The sequence below is a fragment of the Syngnathus typhle genome, linkage group LG1, assembly GCF_033458585.1.
Source record: "Syngnathus typhle isolate RoL2023-S1 ecotype Sweden linkage group LG1, RoL_Styp_1.0, whole genome shotgun sequence".
Classification (NCBI taxonomy): domain Eukaryota; kingdom Metazoa; phylum Chordata; class Actinopteri; order Syngnathiformes; family Syngnathidae; genus Syngnathus; species Syngnathus typhle.
The window spans coordinates 22,740,883-22,768,512 of record NC_083738.1 but is presented as its reverse complement, the minus strand read 5'-3'; the positions used below and the strand labels follow the sequence as shown (position 1 = coordinate 22,768,512).

General features: G+C 41.1%; 1 protein-coding gene across 2 annotated transcripts in view; it reads left to right on the top strand.

Annotated features, from left to right (window-relative positions):
• The window catches only part of glra1 (glycine receptor, alpha 1), a 31,245-nt gene extending 5,555 nt beyond the window's left edge, over nt 1–25,690 (top strand). The window contains exons 2-10 of one of the 2 annotated variants that reach the window (XM_061290011.1): nt 1,084–1,208; nt 7,171–7,209; nt 13,202–13,269; nt 14,269–14,492; nt 16,495–16,577; nt 17,076–17,213; nt 19,787–20,001; nt 21,521–21,667; nt 23,161–25,690. In XM_061290011.1, the coding sequence (XP_061145995.1) occupies nt 1,084–1,208; nt 7,171–7,209; nt 13,202–13,269; nt 14,269–14,492; nt 16,495–16,577; nt 17,076–17,213; nt 19,787–20,001; nt 21,521–21,667; nt 23,161–23,472 (1,351 nt within the window). In that variant the 3' untranslated portion in view covers nt 23,473–25,690. The remainder of the gene's footprint in view (nt 1–1,083; nt 1,209–7,170; nt 7,210–13,201; nt 13,270–14,268; nt 14,493–16,494; nt 16,578–17,075; nt 17,214–19,786; nt 20,002–21,520; nt 21,668–23,160) is intronic. The other variant, XM_061290019.1, reaches the window with a different exon arrangement.
• Nucleotides 25,691–27,630: the final 1,940 nt, after the last annotated feature.

Here is a 27,630-nt window from a genome sequence, read left to right as displayed (position 1 = left end):
GAAAAAAAAATTTTTTTTTCTGCATCAGTTTAGAAAGATGGAGTCTTGTCAAATGGTTGTTGTTTTTGGACAATTGAGTCATAATGAGTTTATCCTAGCTCCATATGAATTTCATAAATAAATACATTCTTGCTCTTCCTCCACAAATCTTTGGTTTTATCTATTTGAACGGACGAGACATTTTTCTGCTCTGCGCATTTCTGAACGCCACTAAATAGGAAATAATTCTCGATCATATTAGGTTGATTATAAATATAGTGGGGCCAGCACATTATTGTCATTGTGACTTACTGGGCAGCAACGAGTGCGGTTGCGCTGGTCCAAGCAAGCTGAAGGAGTAGTTTCAGTGTCTTATTTTAAGCGAGCGATGATGTAATCAGCAGCGCCGCCCAGTTAGGCCTTCACGGGTCAGTCCCGACCTCTCTGGACTTATTTAGTGTCCCGCCTTGGCCGGCGTCTGTGACATCATCCAGCGCTTTGCTCCATCTCTGGAACGCTGGCGGCAAGCACAAGTGACAAGCCAGAAAGTTCCCCGTAGACAGAGTTGTAACGAATTACTGTCCAACCCTGTATCCTCACGGTTTAGCGCCCGGATGTTTGAGGATGTCAAGTATTTTTAAAAAATAATGTCCCCGTTTTTTAATGAAAATCTTGTATTAAGTGTTGATCAGAAAGAATTGTTTTGAATTGGACATTTTTTTTCTATTCATGCTTTTAATTGACTGCAGTTGAGCTCGGTGCTGCCACCTGACCTGTTGTGGCAATGCATGGTACTACACTGAAAGTGCGCTATGTGAAATTTGGTGCTGCCAGTAGAATATACAGACCATACTACTGCAAAAAAAAAAGGTGGGGTGATGGCACAAACAGTGAAGTGCGTTATCAAGTCAACGTTTATTCTTGTTCCAACAACTTTGACATTGACTGTAAACGAGTCCTATGTTAATTAATTGCTGATGCTTGTTGTGTCCCCGGAGCCAATTAGACAGCTTTTAATTATTGTTATTTGCAAGCTCTCGTGTGCACAAGCACGCACACACATTCATTTATGAATTAATTTGAATTGTCTTTTGTGTCTGGCAGCCTGGCGGCATCCAAGGAAGCGGCCGCCCGGAAAGCCGCATCGCCGATGCCACCATCCGAATTCCTAGACAAGCTGATGGGAAAGGTTTCGGGTTACGACGCCAGGATCAGACCCAACTTTAAAGGTAGGAGCGGTCCGCCCAGAAGAAGCCTTTTGGTGGCGCCGATGTCAGTTGTCACTGCGTTTGGTGGAAGCGTCGGAAGTCTAAAACCACACTTTGAACAGTTTAGCACACAAAAGGTTTGTATTTGTGACTTTGGATGTGTTCGGAATCGCTCCCTGATTGCTAGTCAGGGTTTCAGTGCCAGTTTTTTTTTTTTTGGTCAACTAAGTAGTTGGCAAGATTAAATTCTTAAAATGCACGAAAAATTCATCATTCATGTCTTAATCACAACAGATTATTTTTTGGAGACTTTTTATCTACTACTGTATAGAAAACAATTGATCAAGTGAGTTGGGAATGAATGGTTGATTCCGAACACAGCCTTTAAGTTGAGCCTGAACCATTTAAGTCTGCAGAGGTGTCATCGCCATTTTAAATTGACAAATGTGAAGCTTTGGGGCTGCACTACAAAGAAGAGCCACAAAGGACACATGCTACAGGTTGCCGGACTCCCGCTAGCTAGGACAGCAGCCTTATTGTGTCCTCACTCTTGAAGTTGAGCCCACATAACATGTTTTTTTGTTTCTTTCCAGAGTATGTGGCTCCACCAGATTCAGACAGATTCACAGTTACTGTTATTCCACCTCAACTCAACTTCACTTAGCAAGTTCTCAGAGATTGGTTTTTGCATCACAAGTCAAAATCCTGTATGATTTTATCCCACTTTAAAGGACTTTCCCAGATGATTTCATTCCACATTAAATTAGGGTCCAAGATAATGTCTTTCTATCCTAATCCAAAATGGTTTTATTCCGCCTAATCCAGCTCCTAGATCAAGTCGTTCTATTCGACGGGAAGGTTCCAGATAATGTCGTTCCACCTTAAATCATCACATCAGATATGAGCCGTTCATGAGCTAACAGGAGCTAGCGGGAGTCCATAAGGAAGCACAGCAACCCATTAGTAATCTCGACTCAATGGTCGGGAAATCTCCATTAGCGAACGGTGACACCCCTGACTGACTAATGCTAATGCTAACAATCTGTTTAATCATCTCATGTGCTTGTTCTCAACTTTCAGTGTGGAACAAAGGTAAATGAAAGACAAAATGTCTAATCTTTAGACACCCGCCCCCACTTTCCCCCTGCCTTTCTCCTTCCCTCTTTTGCACCCGGCTCGCAGGATGTTTCTTTTCCCGCCTCTGATGCTAGCTGGCTACATTGCTTGTAGCCACATGCTATCCTGATTGCTTGTTTTTTTTTTTTACTCTGGTGATGATGACAAACAAAGCGATCCCCCTTCCCTGAATGGACGCTCTCGCCTTTAAGACACATGTCACAGGTTTGACACTTTAGCAACACTAGTACAAATTGCGAAGAAGAATCAACTTTTTCGATTGGCAGTCACGGATGTATTTTATTATTTGTTCATTACTACTGAAGTAACTCCAGCCAGTAATGACAATCGTGATAATATCAGCTGGCAAAGATTGGCTGACTACTGAACTTGTTGGGTTTTCTAAGATTGTTTGGGTGAAACACACAATCCATGACCCAGTTAAGCTATTTTCCTGGAATAACAATTCACTGTTTTAGCCAGTAGTTTCATACTAACTTTCTGAGCCACAAGGGGGGTAACAACTGAATTTGGTACAGATTCTAACGTCCTTAGGATTAGCTAGCTAGTGGTCGCTTTAGATAAATATGTTTGATTCCCACAGTGAATGAGTCACATTACGCCACCAAACTAGGGCACTCTTAGCATTTACACGTTGGCGCCTCAGCCTCAATTATGAGTGTAACGAAGGAAAGCGTTTGATGTTTGCGACGGGTTCAAGGAGGAGGAGTCGATATCCGTCTCAGGGATCATTTAAAAGATAATTGTGACGAGATGACCTGAATGCCCACGCTCTGTCTCGTGTCGGCAGCCGAGCGTGACAGCGCACACTTGCTAGTTCATCATACACTTTTTGTGTTTGTGCGTGCGTGCGTGTGTGTGCGTGTGTGCATGTGTGTGTGTGTGTGTGTTTAACAGTTAAATAAGGAAAACTAGTGCAGCACGGCTCAATTGTCGACAACCGCCAATGGGTGCCCGCGCACACAGAAAACCACACGCACACACACGCACACACAGTGACGCTACAGAAATACAAACACAAATATTGTTCTTTTAAGACGGCACACTTTATGTTCGGATTTAATACGGCTGTTGTCAGCCCCGGCTTCTGAAAAGAAATCATGTAGACACTGCAGATTTTTCGTCTTTCAAGTACAATTTGAGAGAAGGTTGTTTGTAACCAGTTCAGTGTTTCCCTGAATTGGGAAAGTTTGCCGGTTTTAGAAACTGTATGTTGCAGAATTGATTTTGAGGTTGTGAGACTTTTATTGATTTATAACGCCCTTCATGGTCTAGGCCCCTTATATCTGACAGATCTTTTTCATATCAACACTTGTGGATCTTCAGGTGCTCTGGTAACTAACCTATTATTAGGAAGTTCCAAAGTCTACAACCCTGTGTTGGAAATGAGTTTGACTCCTTAGTTTTAATCTGTTTCTTCAAATAGTATTCATTGAACCTTTTTGACATTTAGTTTCTTGTTTTGTATTTCTATTTTTTTTTTTTTTTTGTATTTCTTTTCATTTGTATTTTTTTGTATTTTTTTTCTCCCCAGTTAGGTTAAATGATGCTAAATGAGCTACTTCTGCTAAAACATGCTCTATACAATGGTTAAAATGCTTTATATGATCTTCATGGGCTAACACTAGGTGTCAGCAAGCAGCAGTGGCACCCAGGGGTTATCAAATCAAAGAGTCAGCTAACATGCTAACTAAACCGGTTGTGTTTGAATGTTTCCAGGTAGGCTGTGCTTTATGATCTGTCAGCACTGACGTTGATTTGCTGCATTCAGCACTTGCTTAATGGCTGCTTAATGCTACGAATGGAGTTGCAGTAATGAGCTTGGGGTTGGGGAAGTGTTGTAAGGTGCGGGAGTAAGGTAGCGTGCGAATGGCGTGCTGACCAAGTACAAGTTGAGATGCTTTTAGCTTAGCTCACGCTTTGGGTGTCACGTGGAAATTCCCAAATGTCAGTTTGGGACACGGTGGAAGGCGGCAAGAACAGGCAGACAGGAAAGGAATAGGAAGACGGGCAAATGGGAAGACAGGGGATGGGAAAGACAGGAACTCAGGATGACTAAAAAAAAATATGAAGATAAGATAAGATTGGAAAGAGCATGATGAAGAAGTGGGAGATAATGGAAGAATGGCGAAACATGACAAGAACTAGTGGTGTCAAAATGAATGGTCAACAAACCGGTGATCAAATGAACCAGCTTGTATTTTTATGATTAATTGTTTAGAGATATTTATAAACTATCTAAAGGTTGTCTAAAGCTTGTAATTTCAGCCTCTCAAAAGAAAGAATTCTCTGATTTCTTCATAAAACCAGACTGATTTATCCTTTGTATTTATTTAAAATGAAACCGTTGCAAACATACACTTTTACATTGGAATTTAGTGCCCATTCTTGTGTGATGTAGATAATTTATTTTTTAGTTGTCTTTAGTGACTAAACAATACCAAATAAACAAAAATAATTGGTTAATAATTAGTTGGATTTTTTTTCAGTTTAGGTAATGCAAATACAACTGTATTTGATTTATTGATTGGAATAATCCATACAATAATTGATTCTCACATTAAAACTAATCACTATTTGTTTTACTATACATCAATTTTCCAAATCAATTTCTTATTTCTATTGTTTTATTCCTATTCCTATTTTTTTTTGTTTATTATGGCATTTGATTATAAATGCTTTTAAAAATTGTACTTTTATCGATGCGAAACACCTGACGTAGTAAACGTTCTCGATAACAAAAGGTTCCTAGCTTGCTTTAAAAAAGGCTTTCAAACAGGCCAATCTGACCCCAGTTACATTTATCCATCAGAAAACACAATGAAAAATCTATTTTAGAAATGAATGAGAATGGTCATTTGTTGAAACCCTTTTTTTAATGTTTAATTTTTTTATATTCAATGTACTTTCAATCAAATAAAAAATCCCAAACAAAAATGATAAAAAGAAAAGTAAAACCCAAACCATTATTGAATGTATTCTTTTTGCATCCAAGAGGGTACAGTATGAGTATGCATATCCGCACGGCAGCTAGTGCGACGTTGATACATTAGTGCCCATATGGAATCCTGAGATACCTGTAGCAAATGCAATCTTTATCAGACTCAGTGCTAATGCTAACACTAGCTGTGCTTATCCACACCCAGATGCTAATCACCCTCACTCATTTCGTAGCGTAGGGATAACTGCAGCAATAGCAGAAGTGAATGTCAGCTAGCGTGATGCCGGGACAGCCCGGGGCAAGATCTGCCTCTGGCTCACTTTTAATCCCGATTTTAAGCCTCGATTTAAGCCGGGGCTTAGTGTGACACGAGCGCCGGGCCGTGCGCGAAGGTAAAAGTCGACAGAGTGCAAAATGCAGAGAACAATTCACCCCAAGTCCATCTTTTATCCTGCCTTACTTTGAACCGTGACAACGCGGCTTCAAGCAAATATGTCAAACACATCCAACAACAGATTGATTATCTTTGTGGTTTTCCGAAATAAATCATGTAAAAACGTCTATAGGAAAACAAGAAATGATCATCCTTGTGAGTGTGAGCCAATGAGGGAGCAGAATTGGCTGGCTGTTAAGTTAGCCAGTTTACAGGTTGAGTGACAGCCTCACTTGTGGCAAACAGCAATTCTTGTGTGATTGCGTTTATTTTCGGCCTTTTCTTCAAGAAAGTGCTTAGACTTAGAATCTTTATTCATGCCTTAGGATTGCTCCTTCAAAAAAATGGATCCAGTATCTCACAGAAATAATACAAAAGAGAATATTGCATCGGTTGCTGTGTTTATCCTGGACCAAACTGTGAGCTTTCGACATCCCTACTGAGTCTGAAAAGTGTTTTTGTTTGATGAATGTCATTTCAGCTCACGATGGAAGTTGCTAACCTTCTGCTCTTGTGCTCTGTGTAGAAAGAAGTCATTTAAATATCAAACTGGATAACTATTAAAAGAAATTGATCAATAAAATAAAAACTAAGGCGTATTTAGATCACTTTTAGAAAGTATTTTGTAGATTTGAGCATATTAAGGTAATTTATTATTTTTACTATCTTTAGTATTTGAAAACACCCATAAGTGTTTAGGTCACAATGTGAATGAACACTTTGGCCTACTATGCAATTTTATTTTAATATTGGTCATTATTGTGGTTCAACTTTGGTGGTATTTGGTGAAAAAAGTGTATTGTAGCCAAATTGGCTTTGTTGCCGTGAATGAACAAACACGAAGTTTGTGACGCCATCTTTTGCTGGTTGGCCGTGGATTCGTGCATGGATGGGCAAGCGTATACTATGTTTTTGGTTGTCATGGCAACATTGAGACGGCGGTGTGATTTCACTTGCTGTCTGCGACGCCAAAAAATAAGAAAGCCATTTTGACATGTAGTCTTGATGCATTGTGAGCCCGCCCCGCCCCCTTGCATCATCACTCTCTATGAAGTAAGTAGTGCATTTCACAAGATGCGTGCATTTTGCTTGTTTGACCTCCGGCACCTTCCTCCCTCTTCGTCATCTTCTCCATGGCCGCTGCACTGGCAGTTTTTTTTTTTTTCCTTTACACTTGTGCATCCCCCCCCTTGCCCTGCCCTGCTGCTACTGCCTTCACAGTATGTTGCCACACCCTCCACCCTTGCTGCCAACGTAAACTCCCCCTCCTCGCCCCAACTTTCCCTGTCCCTTCTTACTTCTTGGCAGCGTGCCATGGCGCCCCCCCCCTCCCCCCTCTCCAGTCGCGTTGTTTTCCTCAAGCAGGATAAACAACGGGTAGTTGCTCAGCTCTTGTTAGTCTCGAATAGAAAAAATAATAATAATCAACAAACAATTTGTGTTGTGTTTAATTGTCATCTTTTTTTTATTAGACCCCAAAGGCTCCAAAAATGAAGCTACTCACAAGAAAGGTACTTTCCTCTTTCTTTCTCCCCCAAAAAGGTCTTTTTTTAAATTATTATTATTATTATTCCTCTACCATGGCGGTGATGCAATGTCCTTTTCTTCCAATTATTATTTTCACTTCAATAATTATCCTAACAATTGCAATCATGTGTGTTTCCTTCCTTGAGTTTTGATGTCAATGTATGCGAGAAGGACAGCGGCCATTTTGTTTTCTGTGGTTTTTTTTGCGTTATTCATAAATAGATCAACTTCACTTTCACAATGTGACTACTTTCCAGTAAATATTCCTGACATTTTTGCTTGACTCTGAATTTAATGGTGGGACCGTGGCCAGTATGCCACGGTGTCAAGCCACCACGTAACTTATTACATCTTAATACTTCAGCTTGTATTCATAGGCTATTTTATTGTAGTGTATTTTACATATCGTATTTTATCCTGCCCAAAAAGACATTACATGCAAAATAATGAATGATATAGAAGTACTCAATTCATACTGTATAAATATAGTAAATATGAAATCATTTGAAGTTATTGTGTTGTAAAATCTTAGGGCCACCACTCAAAATGGCCCAATGTCGTACCCTGATTTGCCCTATTACAAAGGTTTTTTGGGTAAATAGTTTGGACCCTAACAAAAAAAAGAAAATTCTGCAAAAAAAAAAAACAAAGGTTTCATGATGACCTTTACTATGGGCTTAAAAAATAAAACTCCAGTGTGCGTGTGTACAGTATTGTACATATATATTTAAAGCCCCAAATATATATTCATAACTCGTCCCCAGTAAGCATTTCAAATAAAAACCATAGCTTGGTTCCAAATATCTCAAACTTTTTAAAAATGTAAATCGATGAAATCGTGGCTTGTATGTATTCAGAATCAAAAACCTGCTTTCTTGGGTTTCTTTTGGATTTCCACAGTGCTGTTTTTTTCTCTGAAGAACATGAAATGAATTTGGCCCTTTTACCAACAAAAGGGCTTCCGATCGCAGTCAACAAACAAAACCTCAGCTCAAATATGTGAAATAAAACGTGTGAAATGGAAGCCAAATGATGCGCAAGTATTGCGGAATGGCGCCAGTCGTTGAAGTCACATAAGCAGGATTATCAATGGCGTTCCTGCTTTGCTCTGCTCTCAGGCTGATGACATGTTTACAACAGCGCGCCCTCGGCAAAAACACACATTGCCTTACCTTCCTTCATATGACATTTCAATATAAACCGTGACTGTGACTCAACCTGGATGCGTGTGCAAAGTGAGCGTGTGCGCACTCAGCTGCCGTGATGCATCTTCTTTCCTGTCAAGATGATTCAAAGCATCAAGCTAACAGCACAGCATCAACACACTTTATTAAATTGCACACATGCACACGGGAGATAAAATGTCTGTCTGCACAAAACTGCTTTGAGCAAAGTGTCAATGCAATTCATTAGGTTATACACACACACACACACACACACAAATGAATTCAAACACGTACATTCATCAGATGTAAAATATCTGTCCACGCAAAACTAAGATAACAGCACGTAATCAACACACTTCCTTAAAAAAAACACACACACACACTCATGCAAATATTTTAACAGACACATTCAAACACACTCACACAAGCGTTCATCACAGGCTGACAACATGGCGCAAAACGCTTCCACTTTTCTCCTTTGGGTGTCACAGACCCGCTTTGAAACTATTGCAAGCTGCCAAAACAAATCGCTATGACAAAAATGTTAAAAAGCAGCGCAAGCAGCTGTGGGACACACACCTCCCATAGCGGCGCTATTTTGACACATCAAAAACGTACGTTGGGACCGCTACAAGGTCCAATTTGTCGTGCGGCGACAGGAAGTGAGTTTTTTGCTGCCAAACTCTCCCGGTAGATTTCCGATTTTCAAACTACTCGCCCTTGTAAAGTGGACACTTCATTAAGCTAAGAAGGCCACCGTGGCCATCTTTCCTCATTCTGTGCTTTGTTTATCTGCGGCTTAATGTGTTGACTCACAACTGCATAAACACACACACACACACACGTCTCATACTAATGAAGTTAAGCGGGCGGCGGCGTGGAGTGGCAGTGAAGGAAGTGAAGCGACAGAATCTGATTGACAGCAGAATGAGAAAAAACAAAAAGCCTCAAGCTTCGTCTTCAAACAGGAAGTCGGGAAGAAGCACGCCGCTCGTAATCATCCCTGACTCTCATTAAAAGAAAAATGGAAAAAACAATTTTTCATGTATCGGACCTCTACTACTTCATCAGAAGGCAGCAAATGTCACAATTGTTTGGATAAACAGACGCCGAAAGCGGACAGAAGATGGAAGGCCATAAGAAACTGAAGTTGAATGATTTCATTCAAAAATAAAAGACTTGGCTTCGATTTTATTTTCATCCCTAAATACTCTGTGTCACATGATGTCGTGTTTTGAGAGCATGCGTATCACTCGCCGGATGCATTTTGTTATTGTTGTATTTGTTTGTTTGTGATGTCAACAACGAGATTTAACAAAAAATCCAAATCGGCCATCATATTGTGAGAATGTGGACTCAAACAAAGGTGCTTCTGTTAACTGTCAACAAAGAAAGAGAGCCAAGTCTTATCCAAACAACTTTTTTTCAACTAAAAAAAAAAAAGAGACGTACGCCCAAAACCACTTTTCTTTTGTGTGCACTGACTGCATGGCTAACGGCGCTTGCCGAAGCTCGAAATTGAAACTGGGCCTGATTGCAGGGGCAATATTGTCAGAATACGTGTTGCGTTGAACTCAAATATTTGACCGTTTGGTTTTGTCATCTTGAGGACCGATCCCACCGGGACACTTGACATTGTCGTTTCATTTCGTAAGCATTCCGACTGTGAATACTTGTGGTTTATGTTTTTGGGCACATGGAACTCCACGCTCTCGTCAAAGTCATCAGATACGCTTGTCAAAATAATTAGTAATTCTAGAAATGTTTCTGTCTGCCGGTATTGAGGGTGGCGAAGCTACTGGAAAAGTCTCTGGGGTTGAGACCAGGTCCAACTAGTGTCACAAAAATCTTGTTTTTTGATCATCATACTTTTGGATTGAGAAAAACTCAAGATAAGACGGGATAAACTTTCTGGTCTTTGGAGTACCACAAGGATCAGTGCCATGCTCACACTACAGTAACTTAGAGAATGACGGCATCACATGATTAAGATTCGACGGAATATTTTGTGGAGTTCCACAAGGGTTAGTACCGCTTATATGATGTAAGTAGCATGAAATTACAAAGCGCTCGAAACTGACTGACTGCACAAACCTTTTTTTCAGACTGCGTCTTTACTACTCTCGATTGACTGAGTGTATCACAACATTAGCATCTATGAGTGTTGCGGTGTGACAAAGTGCGAAGGAATAAAGCAGCATGAAGTGTTTGCTGTCACGTCGAATCAACCGCAACAATAAAATGCGCCACACGGCAATTGCGTTCTTCACATGTCAGCGTCACAAATGTGACTTCATTAAGTCCCCCAGGAAGAAAAAGAATCTTTTTACTTTTTTTAATTGATTAGCGGCGACAAAGAGCATCTTTACTGCGTTCTTGTGAGGATTCAGCAACTTGATGAAGAAGTTTCTAGAAGCAGGACCGAAAATGAGGCAGGCTTTCAAGTTTTTATGATGCCTGATGGAGTTTTGGATTCTTTTATTTTCTCTCAGCCTGAGAGCTGTTGGCTTGTGCAGTAAATACGGGTATTAGCTTAATAAAGGTAAACTCTCCAGCACACCAGTACCATGAATATTTAATGAAGCAGCAGAATCCTCATTAAGTCACAAATTCAGACCTTGGTTTCTTGCTTTAACAAGCTCAACTTAAAGTTTTTGGGTTTGTTTGTTTCTTTTGTTTGTTTGTTCACGTCCTCTGAAACATCCGCAGGCGCTGCATCTTTGCTCTTAATTTGTTGTACGTTGGTGGCTAAAATGAAATTCAGCGGTAGCTTGACTTATGAGTTAAATTGTTCCCATGACTCAATTTGTTTGCTTAGTAAATCAAGTTGTCCTAAGGTTCTGTCCAACTAGGTTATGTTGGTTCCATGTGTTTTCTGTGGGTCCCATTCGCTTTCATAAAACTACACGTTCCATCTGGAATGTAAAAATTCTGTATGTTCTATCCAGGTCATACAGGTTCTATTTGTGTTTTAGTGATCAACATTTTCGATTGGTATCGCGTAGTTCTTCAGATCTATTTTGGTTATGTTTATTTTTCTCTGGATTTAATGAGTTGTACTATCTGGATTCTTCTATTTAGCTAACACCGTCTGCAGTGGAATCTACCAAGGTTCAATCTGGTTTATGTAGAACTGGAGGTTGTATGAGGATTCTAAAGAGCTTTTGGATCTCTTGGTTTTGGGTTCTGCATGTTGTACCTGGGTTAAACAGGACATCTTGAGGTGAAACAAACAATTGTTTGTTCTATTGGGTTTTATCAGGGTCATAGTGGTACGTTCTGGATTCTGAAAAAGCTTTATAGGTTCTGTCTGCGTTTCATAACCGCGCTATCTTGTCCTTTCATTTCTATATGTGCTGGTCATCTACTTTTTCTTCTTTCTTGTGTTTACGTCCCCGACCGTAACGACAAAGGCAGTTTTTTATCGCCAGCTCGCCGACCTTGAGTCACGCCATCCACGGCCCAATCACAGCTTGCCACACTTTTGTCTCTCTTCTACCATCCTTCCCCTTTAAATGGACCACCATTGTCCTGCTCTCTCTCCCTCACACACACACACACACACACCAGCATGCACACACGCACTCACAGGGAAAGTGCCTGCAGGGATGCGCACACGCTGACAGGGAGAGTAATTGGCCATCAAAGTAATCCAGACTCCTTCCTTCGGCCCGCCTGTGGAATTAGACACCGACTTGCAGCAGGATATTACAGCGCCCGACCCAGTGTGTGAGCGTGCGTGCGTTGGTGTTTGTGTGTACATGCTTGTGTTGGTGTTTGCCAAAAGTCCGCTGTGACCTGAAGGCAAATAAATCCCATAAATAATAAAAGTCCAACAAACAAGTGCGGTGTTGTTTAGAGGTTGAAGTCAACATGGCGGCGCAAGACCCCGCCGCTGGTTTGCTGCCATGTTTGTACAGGCGCATAATACACACACACACACACACACGTGCGCGATAATTACATTGTAAGTGGACTCGTTAATATTTGCACTTGAAATGTAAAACAGCACCACCAATCATTGCCTGTCGCACATACACACACATGCAGAGCAGAGAGATGTTTCTGTTGGAGGAAGTTTGACTTTGAAACAAATTTATGGACGCTGGTGTCCTCACAGGTCACATGACATGGATTTTTCATCTGTGTTAATATTTCAGCAAGATGGCGACTGACAGTGGTGCCGCAAGGGCGATAAAACACTTTCATTGACCTCGTTTTGTGTGCGTGCGTGTGTGTGTGCACGCTTGTGTGTGTGTGTGTGTATAGTGGACATAAAGCTCATGTTTCGACTTGGGATATAACAGTTTTTCCGGTAAAAATGAAATATTAAAATGACTGCACAAAATCGACGATCAAAACTGGGCGCATGAAAAGTTTTCAAAGATTATAATTGGAGTGGAAGTAAGCCATTTGGTTTGAAGCAGCCATTTTGAGCATGGCTCGGGCCTCATATTATGGTCGTAGGAAAACTATATGGTCAAATGAACGAACTGGTGAAGCCACAACGGAGAAGCGGTCATTCTGACCATAATATGGCTGCACTCGTGAGTTGCTCCCTCAATGTTTTGATTGGAAGCCTTTGTCGCTTGTGTGCTCGGAAAAGTCCGTTTGTTAAGAAGAGGAACAGCTCGTCTTTCTGTGTCTCAGTTGAGCCATGTGATGATTCAGATTTGAATCAGCGTGGGACAAAATTGGTTTATCAACCTATTTATTAAATTGAAATAAATTTGTTGATGTCCTTGAATGTAAAATATGAAATGTTTCTGTGGTTTGATGTATGTCGTGATCTCCTCATCCTCCTCCACAGGTCCTCCCGTCAACGTCACCTGCAACATCTTCATCAACAGCTTTGGCTCCATCGCTGAGACCACCATGGTAAGAAAGTCGCTCTGTTTGAGCACAAAAAAAAAAAGAAAACAAGTAATCCTTTTTTTTTATGTACAAAATAGGCACCTCTAGTCCATTTGATGAATCAATCCATAGAACAATCTTTCTTCATTAAACTATAGACATAAATGTGTCACTTGTTTTATCAAGATGTCTTTTTCCTTATATACACCAAACATGGATACGGTTTAAGTAACTTTTTCATACAACGCAATTTTATGGAGCCTTAGAACAAATTCTCATAGCTCCAAAATCATTATTTTTCAGGAGAGCCCTTGTTTGGCATGTTTGTTCAACCACTCACGGGGGCACCCAAAGCCATTTTCCATACTTTAGGCTGGTCACTCATTTGTAAAAAAACAACAACAAAAAAAAAACACCCTCACTTGTCAAAAATGAAATAGAAATGTTGAAAGATTTTAACGACATGACAGGGTGGAAAGTGAGTCGCTTGCTGTGCTCACAGTCACTTTTGTTGTGGTGACTGTTTTTTATTCTTTTTTTTCCCCCCCACATCAATGAACCCACAAATTAATCAATTATTTTAATTAATAAAATATATATTATTTATATATTTTTATTATATCAGTTGTAAAGATAAATTAATGTATGTGCTGCTGAAATAGTCTTTTTAGAACTTAGTGAATGAGCATCTCTAGCGCAGCGCTGTGCGTGCTCGAGCGTACGAAAGAGCGAGGCAAGTGAACAGTGACTGGTCGCTAATCCGTGCCAGATTAGAAAGAAAAACAACAAAGTACGTAAATAATCGGATTTAGCATCTTTTGTCCCGCCGGTAAATCCATTTAGGAGATCCCGTGACAGCAAGTGTGTATGTTTGTTTGTGTGTGCTCATGCTTTCTCCTCTTGTCGGATTTGAACGCAACACTGCTAAGAGCGCCGCTTGAATTCTTATTAGCGCATTTATACAGCCGCATGGCTTGTGTTACCATTTGCGAGAAGCGGCTCATGTGTGTTGTGTGTCGACAGGACTACAGAGTGAATATCTTCTTGAGGCAGCAGTGGAACGACCCCCGTCTGGCCTACAGCGAGTACCCGGACGACTCTCTGGATTTGGACCCGTCCATGTTGGATTCCATTTGGAAGCCCGATTTGTTTTTTGCCAATGAGAAAGGGGCCAACTTCCACGAGATCACCACCGATAACAAGCTGCTGCGCATCTCCAAGAACGGAAATGTGCTCTACAGCATACGGTGATCTATGGGTTACATTTGTCAGCTTTTTTTTGTGTAAATCTCAAAAGTCAAAGCAATTGTACTTGATGGAAGTGTTTCAGAAATTCAGCTCCCCAAATCAATTTAACGTTTCAACGTGAAATACGGTAGGCTGGTTAATCATGAGTTGAGCCACAAAAAAAAATCTCAAAAAGCCGTACCGAAAAAGCTGCCATTTTGGATTCAGTGGTATAACTTGGTCATTTCCAATCATCTTTGATACTAGAAATACGTTTAGAAATTCAGTTTTAAATAGAAACATCAACTTTGGCTGACAACATAAGTAGACTCACAAAAACATCATGCCTGAAGTGAACAGACAAAGGAAGTCTGCCATTTTCATCTGAGGTAGCCGGGTTATTCTAATTTCTGGCTATTAACACAAATGAAGGAATTTTGCCCTCAATGCTAGTTTGATTTAGCAATATAAATTTGGGTAGAATTATCGATCATAAGTAGACCCACAAAAAAAAGCCATGTCGGTATAAAAACACTTGAAGTGTACCATTTTGGTTTGGTGTGGACATTTTCAGAGGGTCATTTGAAGATAGTCGCCTGGAAAATTAAGGCCTCAAACTGAGCAACAATTTGGTTGCCGCTGAAAAGGTCCTGCCTGAAAAGAAGGCGAGTTAGGCTTCAAGGTATAATTTTGGTATTTAAAGTGACATCCAAACTTTGTGTGTGGGTGGTCGCTACCAAATTTAATTTTGAAGACTAAACAGTATGGGGTGCACTGGTTAGCACGTCCGCTTCGCAGTTCGGAGGATGTGGGTTTGATTCCACCTCCGGCTGGATGGATGGATAAAGGAAATGGCTTGTTAAAAATGAGTCAACTTTAAGTTAGAAAATTGTGTTTTTTGTCTTTTGTCGGGAAGTGTGGGAATGTTATTAAACTCGGAGGGAAGACTTTTCAGACACTTTGAGGCCATACTTGATGGCTTCCCGTTTACGGCGTGGACGAGACCTTGACGCCGTTCCTGCAGAACATGTATTAATGCGTCAGAGCGTGACTAGCCGCTTTTCTTTTCATGGCTTCTCGCCGACGTCCAATTCAAGGCTGCTGGAGTTATAGCTGCCTCCGTCCCACCTCCTCCTCCTTCTCTCCCTCCATTTTATCACCTTGCCTCTCCGCGCCTCGCTGGTAATCTACAGAGCTTTTTAGTATTCCGCTGGCGTGCGGCGTCCATCATGGTGTCCACCGGCAGGAGGAGAAGGAGGAGCTACAGTACGAGAGTCCTTCAAATGACAAGCGGCATAATCGAGCTCCGTTTACAAGTGGGATTAAACCGCGCTTGGCTTCTTCTTTGCCTTTGTAAACTGAGGGTGTGTGTGTGTGTGTGGGGGGGGGGGGGTCCAAGAGCCGGTCCCTAAAATTTTATCATTTTGTATGTGCATGCTGACTGTTGCCATTCCAAAAGTTTCTTTTGTGAAGGTTTTATGGCTCAAATTGCAATTTTAAAAAAAATCTAAATTTGTTTTTCTAGATTAAAAAAAAAAAACTTTTTGATCGCATGGCATTTAGTCGTATGTTTGGCCGTAATATTGCAATGGAAGATTTCGATGGTTTGGGGAGAAAAAAAAAAATCTCTTCCTTTTTTTTTGAGATGCTTTCAGTATTGTTTTGTTAGCGGATGATGTGAATCATCTACTGAGACATCCAAACTGTTGTCCTCGTGCTGCTTCAGTTGTCGAGCTTTGAGCAGCAAAGGCGTTTTACGACGCTCGCTTTTCATGAGCCTGATTTTATTGCCTCTCGCCATGGAAAAACCGCATTACAGGCGCAGCTGAAGCGCAGCATCACCACTCCGCCCTTTCACTCACGTTGGAACTTGGAGCTTCTCAAGTGGGAGGCGGACATGCTAACCGCGAGCGCGCTGAGCTGTCCCTTATTTACACAACTTATTATTGTCCCAACCACTTACTCAGCTGATTGAGTTCAACCGAATCTTCTCAGTGGCAACTGTTTGTGTCTGTGTCGCAGAATAACACTGGTGCTGGCCTGTCCAATGGATCTGAAAAACTTTCCGATGGATGTGCAAACGTGCATCATGCAGCTGGAAAGCTGTGAGTACACACACACACACACATAGTTTGTGCATATTTGTTGTATGAACACACATTTCCACGATTAAAATGTACATGCGCACGCCCACACACAGTAGAAGACATTCAGGTGTAAATTATTTATTCGAACACACACGCGCATATTTAACGTGTACACGAGTGGACAGAGTGACACACGTGGTATACAGTAAATGAGTGTGCGCAGACGTGAGGTGACTAGGAAGCAGGAGCGGCGCAGCGGGCCAGCGGACGCGCTCTCGGCCCGACGCCAACATCGCAGAGACGTTGTGATGTCACTCAGTAACCATAGCGACCTCATCCTTTGTCCCGCTTCCTTCCCGTTACCTTTGCATCTTTGCATTTCAGTAAGGAAGAGAAAAGAGCAGAACACGCAAACTTAGACAAGTGATGCTATCGACGCTACACAGAGAAGCTACGAGTCGCCGAATGTGATCAATCCTCACAAATGATGCTAAGCTAATGTGTGTTTCATTTCAGTTGGCTATACGATGAACGACCTGATCTTCGAGTGGGACGAGAAAGGGGCCGTGCAGGTGGCGGACGGCCTGACGCTGCCTCAGTTTATCCTCAAGGAGGAAAAAGACCTCAGATACTGCACCAAACACTACAACACTGGTGAGTCAGCAAAACACAATTCAGCAACTCCACCACTACAAAACACTCCAGTGGGTAGAAATCTACCTCGGCCATTACCTCTACCATTACTTGACAACAATCTACCATTTTCATTCATTTTTGCCATTGATGGAAAGCAATTTCCCTTTCAATACAGTCACTACTGCCTCTACTGGTCAACATTCTCCCTTCTCCACAGTCACTAGCATCACAACTAATAACGCACCCACTACTAGACAACAATCTACTTAGCGCAATCCCTTCTACCACTACAAGACAGCAAATTCAACAGTCACTACCACTACCCACTATTGGACAAACTGCCTACAACAAAGTCCCTTCTGCTTTGACTGGACTACACAACCACTAGTGCAGGGATTGTCCGCGGCCCTCTAGTGATTTGTGATGGTGTTCCAGGTGGTCCGTGAAATTGGAAATGGAAAATAATTCATATATTTGAAAATAAAATGGATTTATTATTTAGACTTGGTTTAGTTTCCAGCTAATTTTGTGAATTATATTACCATCCAAATGATCTCAAATGTAGCTGACATTCCCAAAATAAACAGATAGGATGTATAGGTCGAGCCTCCTTTGGTGCAAAATAAAACAATATTCCGCCAAAGCACGGGGCCCCGAGTTGCTTCTTGGTTATAAAGGTGGTCCCTTTATAACCAAGTTGAAAACCTTCAACACAGTCACTGATACCTCCACTGAACCAATATAAGCTTTGTAGTCATCCTTCTCTTTTGTTCTTCCGTGTTCTTCCTCACTCTTCCTTGATTGTCATGCGCTCGTCGTCGAGGGGCTTGCTGCTCCATCTCGTGTTTGTGTCAGGGAGGAGGCACATTGCCTTTTACTTCACTTCTCAGGTCCATCCATCTCTCTCAATATGCATGTGCGTGATTTTGTGTGTGTGTGTGTGTGTGTTTTGCTGGCTGGCTCCCAATAGGGAATAAAGCCCAAGTGAAGGTGCGTTGTTGTTGTTGTTGTTTTTTCTTTGTGTATGGGCAGGGATTTATTAGCTGCGGTATGACTGCGAGGAAAGAGATTCCGCCCGGCAACACAAAGAGTGGGCGACAAAAAGCCTCTTGAAATACTAATTAACTCACCGCCTGCTGCATTGCACAACTCGCCTGCCCCGCACACCGCCGCCGCAGAAGCAATAACAACCACAACAAGGAGAACAACAGGGAACGCCCCACTGGATCTCGCAATTCGTTTTCGGCACCTTTGGCCACAACTTCCTTACAATATCTTGGCATAAAAAAATCGCTCATTAAAAAGATATATATACATATAGATTTGAACGCAAGCGCTACGGAACAGCATTTTACTTTCAACACATTCACAAGTGAATTTATCTTTAGCGAACAGCAGTAAACCATTAGAACAGGCAGGGATCTCATTAGAGAAGAAACAAACTAAAATGGAGGACTAAAAATATGCTTTCAGCCACATAAAGCAAGAAGCACGCAAGAATAAAAAACAACTCAGGAAAATACAGAAAAGATTTCTGGTAAAGAAATATCCGTAAATATCTTGAAAACTAGTTTGGATTTGTTGGTCTTTGAATATTATGGTTAATTCCAAGAGAATCAGGCCAACGTGGAAAAGCTCATCACATTTCACACTTTATTCTCGCCTATATATTAGATACCATGCCGTACTATATTGTTCTCCAGTCCACTGGACTGTATTGATTAAAGCTCACACACAGGCACACACACGGATGAATCATTTCAGTCTTGTCCTGGGATGGAAAATATGGACGTAGCTTAAAAGCTCTCAAGTGTATCAGGCACATAAATCCAGCCGCAGCTCCCTCTTCCTCCTCCTCTTGCTCTTTGGTTGATATTTGAGGCATATGAAGGTTGTTGCAGATATTGATAGTGCTGATTAAATGGCTGGTTGGCCATCTTAACGTGGCGCGTTGTTGTGTTTGTTGGCGCGCAAGCCAAGATTGGCAATTTGGAGGTGGCCATTTTGTGCCCTGTCCTTCAAGGGGAACTCATAGAAAAAAATGTTTTTCATCATTACCTAAGTGTTTAATATGAAATTCTCACGCATCTTTTTGCTAGCCTGTTAACGTCATCACTCGAATCACTTCACCGGGATTTTTTGAGGACATTTCAGTCAACTGCAAAAAGAATAGACAGGTCGCCAAAACGAAAATTGTTCTCTATGCGCCATGAGCAATTTCTAGTGTGGCGTCAGCCGCCGTTTGTCATTGCGTTTTGCTTCTTGCATGTTGATGACAAACATGGCGGCTTTCTACACTGTCAACTGCTTCAGTCAGCACAGATGTCTCCTCAAATGTTCACTTTTTTGCCTCCTTCAACCATGGTCTTTTCCACTCTTCATCTTCATCCTCATCTGCTCCATGTCCGTTTATGTGTTCAGGTTCAGTGTTGGTAGATGACTTTGACACCAAAAGGAAACAAACCGAACCAATGTGAATAAATGGTCGTTTTTGGTGCAGTGAAGTAAAATTGACCCACCCGATGATGTCCCGTCAGTAGCTTTGGATTTTGTGTTCTTTTTCCCAATGTTGCTGCTTTGCCGTCGTTCAGGCAAGTTCACGTGCATCGAAGCCCGCTTCCACCTTGAGCGTCAGATGGGTTACTACCTGATCCAGATGTACATCCCGTCCCTGCTCATCGTCATCCTGTCCTGGGTGTCCTTCTGGATCAACATGGACGCCGCCCCCGCCCGGGTGGGCCTGGGTATCACTACCGTGCTCACTATGACCACGCAGAGCTCGGGATCCAGAGCCTCCCTGCCCAAGGTCAGCCTCAAATTGAGTGAGAACAAAGTATATTTGCGGGGCAGGGGTCCTCGATGATCACGCAGGCTTTCTGCAGCCGTCTGCCACTGGCGGCAGTGACTCAACTCGCTTCACAGCAAGCAACAGTTTGGCAGATAGTGTACAAGTGTTCACAAGAAAGCTTTCAAGGTGTTGATCTCAGCTCATGTTTACTGTCCAACTAACACTACATGACAACTTGTGTGTCGGGGGAAAAAACATACCATAGCTTTTTCGCGAGTGAGTGACTGAAACTACGTTCACACTGAAGCTCAATTTCTTCTTATGTCCTCCAAGATTTACCACAAACCGTGCAACACACATGGAGACAAACAATATAATTACTCACAATCGTATCTTCTTCGTCCTCTGCGAAGAACGACTGTTGGGCTGTCTGTTATATACTACCCCCTGGTGGCCAAGACAGGTACACTCAAAGAAAACAATAGAAGCAATGTGACAAAAAATAAAATGTAAAATTCTCTTTGTTATTACTGTATGTTTTTTTTGCTGGTTTTCTCCCACCTTAAAATACCATATTTTTGCTAAGTATTACTGATTTTAGTGATTTTTTTCTTTTGGTAAACCATAGAGTGAATTTTGTGACAGTCATTAAAGCTATGATAATATATATGTTAATATAGAATAGATGAGTGAATGCACAGCCAGTTTTCACATATCAAGAAAAAAAAGCAGTTTAAAAAAAGGCAACTAAATGTTTTTCCGTGGGGGATTTTCAGATTAAAGAAAGAAAACAGTCATAGCTTGCGTGACCCAGTATAGGATTGTATAATTATGTCCAGGGAAGCTGTAATCCCCAACACACATTCACTCACAGACGCGTGCGTATACACTCACACACATGGTTTTTCAACATTAGGTGCTTCATGCGCTCTAAAAATTGAACAAGTGAACCGTGATTCCGCTGCAGTTCAGCTGTCACAATAATGATCACACAGCACAGCTGAGCTTACGCGCACACACACAAATGCGCATGCACATACACACAAACACACACCTGAGTGTAGCTCTCACACAGACACACGCTTTTGCACATCCAGTCGCTGCACGTCATGATGAAGGTGAGATTCGCAAAGGAAGTGCACAGGCAAAGATGTTAGCACTGTTAACGCAGTTAGCTTACTGTGAACACAAACATGACAACGCTTATCTGTAATATTCACTAGAAATGTAAGTGTGTCATTTTATTCTTCTTTGTTGTTATTTGTAGTCATAATGAATCAACATTTTGAATCCACAAAATCTAGAGTTTGACAGATGTTTTGAAAATTTGGTCCCTGAAATTTCTTTCGGTCGGTGAGAAATTTTTTAGACATGTCTATTATGAGTTGACCCACAAAAAAAGGCTCTAGGAGTACACACAGGGAGTAAAAAATCATTTTACTTTGAACCCAAAAATGATGCTCTGAAAATGAACGTCACGTTTCAAATGTTTCCACTTATGTTTTCCTTTGCTGTCGTTGGCCGTCTTTGCCCCCAGGTGTCGTACGTGAAGGCCATCGACATCTGGATGGCCGTGTGTCTGCTCTTCGTCTTTTCGGCGCTGCTGGAGTACGCTGCCGTCAACTTCATCGCTCGCCAGCACAAAGAACTCCTTCGCTTCCGCCGGCGGCGACGGCACATGAAGGTCATTTCCTCATTTTGTCAATTGACTAAAAAAAAAAAAAAAAAACTTGACAAAAAAAAATCAATTCTGCTTGTCAGTAGGAAAGGTCTCAAATTAGACCAATGTTAATAGCGCTAATAGCATGTTAGCATACAGAGAAAAGCAACCAAAAACTGAGATTGAGAGGAACGTAGGTTTTTGTCCAGCTGAAAGTCAAATGTGATGGTATTAGTTGTCATTTTGGCATACTCTGTGCTGATTAGCATTTCAAGCGAAGATGATTGGGCACCAATCAATAAGGAGACATCGTGACGTTGTCAGCTGCAATTAAGGGGCGGAGCCAATTAGCCTGGCAATAGCAGTGGCAGCGGCTGGATAGCTTGCGTCACTATCGATCTCAGCGAATCTTGGTGGGGGCAAGCACGAAAACATGAGGGACGCCACTCGGCAACGTGTGACTCGATAGAAGGCTTGATTGATGAGCGCGCCCGCCGCAAAGCAGGCCAGCTCTTTAATTGGTTGTGAGAATGACGCTTAACTTCCAGGAACGAAAGAAAAAAAGGATGGAGCGAGCCAAAAAGACGTAGTTGCACTTCCTTGTCAATTTCGCTTGCTGTCCTTTTAATCACCTCCCTGTTTTGCTCTGTCTTTTCATTCCTTGTTCTTGAGTCTACCTCTTGTTATTTCCTTTTTTTCCTCTATACCCTGTTCTCTTCATCTTCCACTTCCTGTTCGTGTTCTGGTCTTGTTTTCCCTCCATTTGCTGTTCTCTCCAGTTGTTCTTCCTGTTGCTGTTTCTTGGAAGTTGCTTAGAATATCATCAAGCACCCTATGACTACTTTTCTTCCTCCTCTTCTTTTTTGCTCTTTCCTCTTCTTCTCCTTCCTTGTCTTCCTCTTACTCCTCCTCTTTCTCATCTTCCTCGTTTTGTCTCCAGTTTTTTTTGTCTCCCATTGATCCTGGCAGCGAGACCGGCCAACATCTGTCATAGTTTAGCTCAAGGGCGCACTGAGGTCATCGGTCGTGTGTGTGTGTGTGTGTGCTTGCGTGTATGCGTGCTTGCGTGCGTGCGTGCGCGCGCGTGTGTGTGTGCCCGCGTGCTAAAAAAGCATAATACATGGTGTTGCCTGAAGTCAAGGACAGAATTGGGACACGAAGGCTAAAAATGGAGTGTGCTACCTGATATACACACACACACACACACACAAGTAGAGCGTGTGTTCATGCGTACATGTTGTTTGTTGTGATTTAAATGAGAGTGATGGTTTGGGGGAGACGAGCAGGGTGGGACGGCTGATTCACGAGATGCTTTTGTTGGTCGGTTGATTATCATTCTCGCACCTGTGGTTGAAAATGCGTTTTGTGATGTGAGGACAGAAAGTTTACACTTTTGAGCCTTAATCCCAAAAGGTCAAGTTGGTAGTTTTGAGGATTGTTGGCATACACAAAAGCCTCCACTGCCCAAGGTGGAGAACACACGTGTCTGCGTTTGGCAATTTGCGGTGTGCTTGCAGGAGGACGACGGCGGCGACGGTCGCTTCAGCTTCCCGAGTTCGGGTTACGGCGTGGGCCCGACATGCCTGCAGAAGGACGGCATGACGGCCATTAAGGGCAACAACAACAATGCCCCGGCGGCAGGGGCGGGGCACGCGGTGGGCGCGGCCCCCGAGAAGAGTATCGAGGAAATGAAAAAACTTTTCATCGGCCGCGCCAAACGCATCGACACAGTGTCGCGGGTGGCCTTCCCTCTCGTTTTCCTCATCTTCAACATCTTCTACTGGATCACCTACAAGATCATTCGCAGCGAAGACATACACAAACAATAAAGGCAAAATCGCAAGCACCGCGCTCCCCCTCCAGCGTCCTCATCCTATCGTCTTCCCTACTCTTTATCATAATCTTCCTCCTCTCTCTCATCCTCATCTTTTGCTCCTTTTCATTGTTCCTCATCTTGAACTTCTTTCTCATTTTCTCATCTCCATTTCCTCTTCCTCCTACCATCTTCATCAACACCTCCACACCTTTCTCTTCTCCATTTCTTACTCCATCTTATCCTCCTCTTCTTGCCCCGCTTCAGATTCTTACATGATACACTGTCCCTCTCTGCATTCTTCATCCTCCCTTTTCTCCTCTTCCTCCAGACAGGAAATGAATGGCTGCATGACAAGCGGAGTCAAAAAAAAGAAAGAAACATTTAGTGAGCTAAAGAGGCCACGCCCACCAAGCCATTTGGGCGGAGTCACCTCCATAATAGCGTCACAAACTCAAGCTCCGCCTCTTTGTTGGGACATGACCAGAATATTTATGAACTTTTTGATTTGATGTTAATGCTAGCGCGCTAATCTCTTCACCCCCAGCAGTGATGACAAAAATTACATTAAGACGCCCACAGGAACCTGTGCTTATTAATCTTTTGTTTTGAAACACTGAACAGATTTGTTTCTTATATATTTTGTCACTGTTAAAATTTTGATTATTCCTTCTTTCTTTTTGTATTTTTAATATAGATTATATTTTTTCTTTTATCTTATTCTTGTTTTCAGCCATTTTTTTCAGGAGGTTTTTATTTTTGTATGTATAAAATTATTGTCATTATTTTGTTTTATTATAACTTTATTTTTCTAGTACAAGGCTTGTTTTTTTAGTTTTGTGGGAGACAGGAGGATGGATGTGCCAAACTGACTGGTTTGATTTGTGCTTCCTGAACTTGATCCTCACTTGGCTTCTCTATGCAAAGCGCTCCGTATGCAAATGATGTCGCCATCGCCTGCCAATCATCCACTGATTATCTGTCATGTGACACCAAGCGAGTCCTCGAATAATTTTATTTTGACAAAGAAGAATTTCTACAACAGAAGTCGCCGACAAAACGTCACACTTTCACGTTTTGCCTTTTTTTTTTTTCCTTCTGGCAGATGTGTGTCCATCATAGTCCAAACCAGCAGCAACTTGTGCAAAAATGTTGTCAACTCAAAGATTTACAAATCAAAGATTTAGATTTAATTGTGTGAGATTTTTCTGGAAAGAATGGAAAAAAAGCAAAGACATTTGAAACTAGCAGCATAAATGCTCATGCTAAATTGGCTAACAAACTGGGTTTTTCACCGGGCCTCTGTGCTAGCCTCATCAGCATTAGCTATTTTCAGCATATAGACCATTCTTTGGGTTTTGTGTTGTTCGTAATTCAGGCTTACGCTGATTGATATTATCTATCAGCATCGTATCTTCTGTTCAAACATTTCTTGGTCCACCTGCTACTGACAAATTAATGTCAGGTAGTTTGGGAAAATCCCAGATTTTTCATCCAATTTGTTGGTGAAAGAGTAAAAAACGTTTAACAACTATGAAACACATGCTAGTGCTTGTTGACTAACAGCTAGCTTAGCTTCGTCATCAGCTGCTTTTTGTAACATACAAATTGACAAACAGATTTTTACAACAACTAGCTGCTAGGCTTTTTGTGCCATTCAAACGCCATTGTTGACTCACTAGAAAGTTAGCATCCTGTAGCAGCAAACACTACACCAGGTGTAAATGTTTCTTTTATTTTATTTTTTCTATGGTACACAGCTCTCTAGTGCTTCCGACAAGGCAAACTATTACGTCTTTGCAATTTGAAAATAGTGTTGAAAATGTAGGTTGGTTGGGTTGTTTGTTTTGTTTTATTTTTCAGCATCACTATTCCTGCTGCTTGTTTTCATGCTAACAAACCATGCTACCTTGCTATCCTTTTTGATGAGGTTGAATTTACGTTTTTATTATGTCAGTTAGTGCCATAGCTACTGTTGCTAACTAGCTAGCTGGGGAAACTAGCTAGCTGGCTAGTTATTTGAGGGCATGCAAAGGAAAACAAACAACATGAGGACCTATGAACGGGGTGGGAAAACTTTTCGTGATGGCAAAGAAAATAAATAAAATAATGAATTCTCATCTTTATTGGTATATAAAATATATTAGAAATATTACCTATTACAGTCGTTTTGTTTTAATTGATTATATAAATGTACATGTATTGTATAAAATATACATAAATTGATAAATGTATTAAGTGGTTATTTTATAAATGAGCTTATACTTTTTTGCATTTATATAATTTTTTGTATTTTGGTTTTTATCTGAAACAAACTGACAAATTAGTGCGACATCTGAGTAAAACATTTATTTTGATAATTTATGTAGATATTTGTTTTGATTTGTTTGATTTTTTTATTTCAAGATTATTAAATATATATATATTTGGTTCATGGTTTTTGTTAGGAATAAGATATAAAATAAAAAATATGAACCAGCTTAATAAAATATGCATTTGGGTTTTTTTCTTTTGGTATTTATGTAAAATTATTTATTTTTGATAGTTTAAATTTTAATATTTATAATATATTAAATTTGCATCAATTAAATTATGTAATGAAATGGGTAAATTAAAAAATGCGAGGAATACATTTTAATACAACCCATTTGAGGGGAAAAAACAAACATGAAATATTTTAAGATGGTTATTGATGTAAATGCTGGAAGGGTCGTGTTGTGTTTTGCTCACTCCGACCTCTGACCTGTAAACAGTTTTGTGCTTACAAAGGAGCGCTGCTTCAAAGCCTGCTGGTGTGAGATCACGTTCTCACGTCACAGTTATAAAGAGTATTATGCTTGGGGGGAGGGGGGGGTCTTCTATTTTTGGGGGGTTGTCTTTTCAAGTCGCATGTTTGATTTGTTGCATTTGACAGATGGCTGAGACAATTGATTCTGGATTCTTGCTGATTCTTTTTGCACATGTCGGAATGGCCTTACTCTTCTCTTTTCCTTTCTTTGACTTTTCGAGCTTTTCCAGCTTCTGCGATGGCACGTTTTTGTGCGACCTGTTTGCTTTTGCCAGCCGGCGCTGGCGTGCTCCATCCGAGCAGAACAAGGATTACCCCCTTGTTCCACATGAAGTACAAAAAAAAAAAATAGAAGTGGCGCAAATTACTTTGATTTCGCAAAATCTGACCAAGAATATTTTGCATGAATATGAAGATGACGAGATATTGGCGGATGGTTTGCTTTTTTTTGCTTGCACACAACAAAAAAAACTGTGAAGCAATTTGAAAAAAAGAATGTAGCGTTTCTGCTGTATCTGTATATATATATATATACATATACATATATTCTATTTATTGAAATATGTCCTACTAATTATTCTATTAACGACCTTTTATCAACATCATTTTGAACAATGTCGGCGACCGCTCGCTCAAAGATGTGTCATGTTCAAAAAAGAAGATTAAAAAACTGCAAATAAAACTTGACACTGATGTCTGATTTCTTGACTGATGTTTGTATTTGATGGTAATCTTTTATGATAAAACATGTTGACGGTGATACATGAATGTCAGGATTGCAATATTGAAATCTTACACGGCTATGGTATTGTTCCCAAAAAAAGATTATTGAAATCGATATTATTTTCAATTGAGCGGACCATCTGCAATACCACCACGGACCACTAGAGGGCGGCGGACCACCGGTTGACATTCCTTGTCTGAGATGAAAGAGTGACTAACTTGATCGTTGGCACAAGTCAGTGTGTAGTTACTGAGCATGAGTTGTGGAAAATGGTAGCTTTCACATGTCTGGGCCAATATAGCGGCTGAAATGCGACGTTAGATTTTTTTTGTTTGTTTGTTGCTTAGTTCATGATAAATTCACTGAACGGTTTAGTAAACCACAGGGTGGACCCGGTAACAATCCTGCTCATTTGAATTAGGTGTGCAGCAGGTAGACAAAAAACACGTGGGACCCCATGAAATGTTTGAATGGAGCTCGATCAGAAAACTAAAATAATTTTCCGACGGCTACTTCTGAAGAATCGCAAATGGTAGGAAAAACCAACTTTAATTGTGGATGATGGAATCATTTTGACTGTTGTCAAGTCAAATGCAAATCAAATCGCATTATTTGGTTGTGCTGATTGAAACTGGTGCATCCAAACGTAGTCTGCTACACTA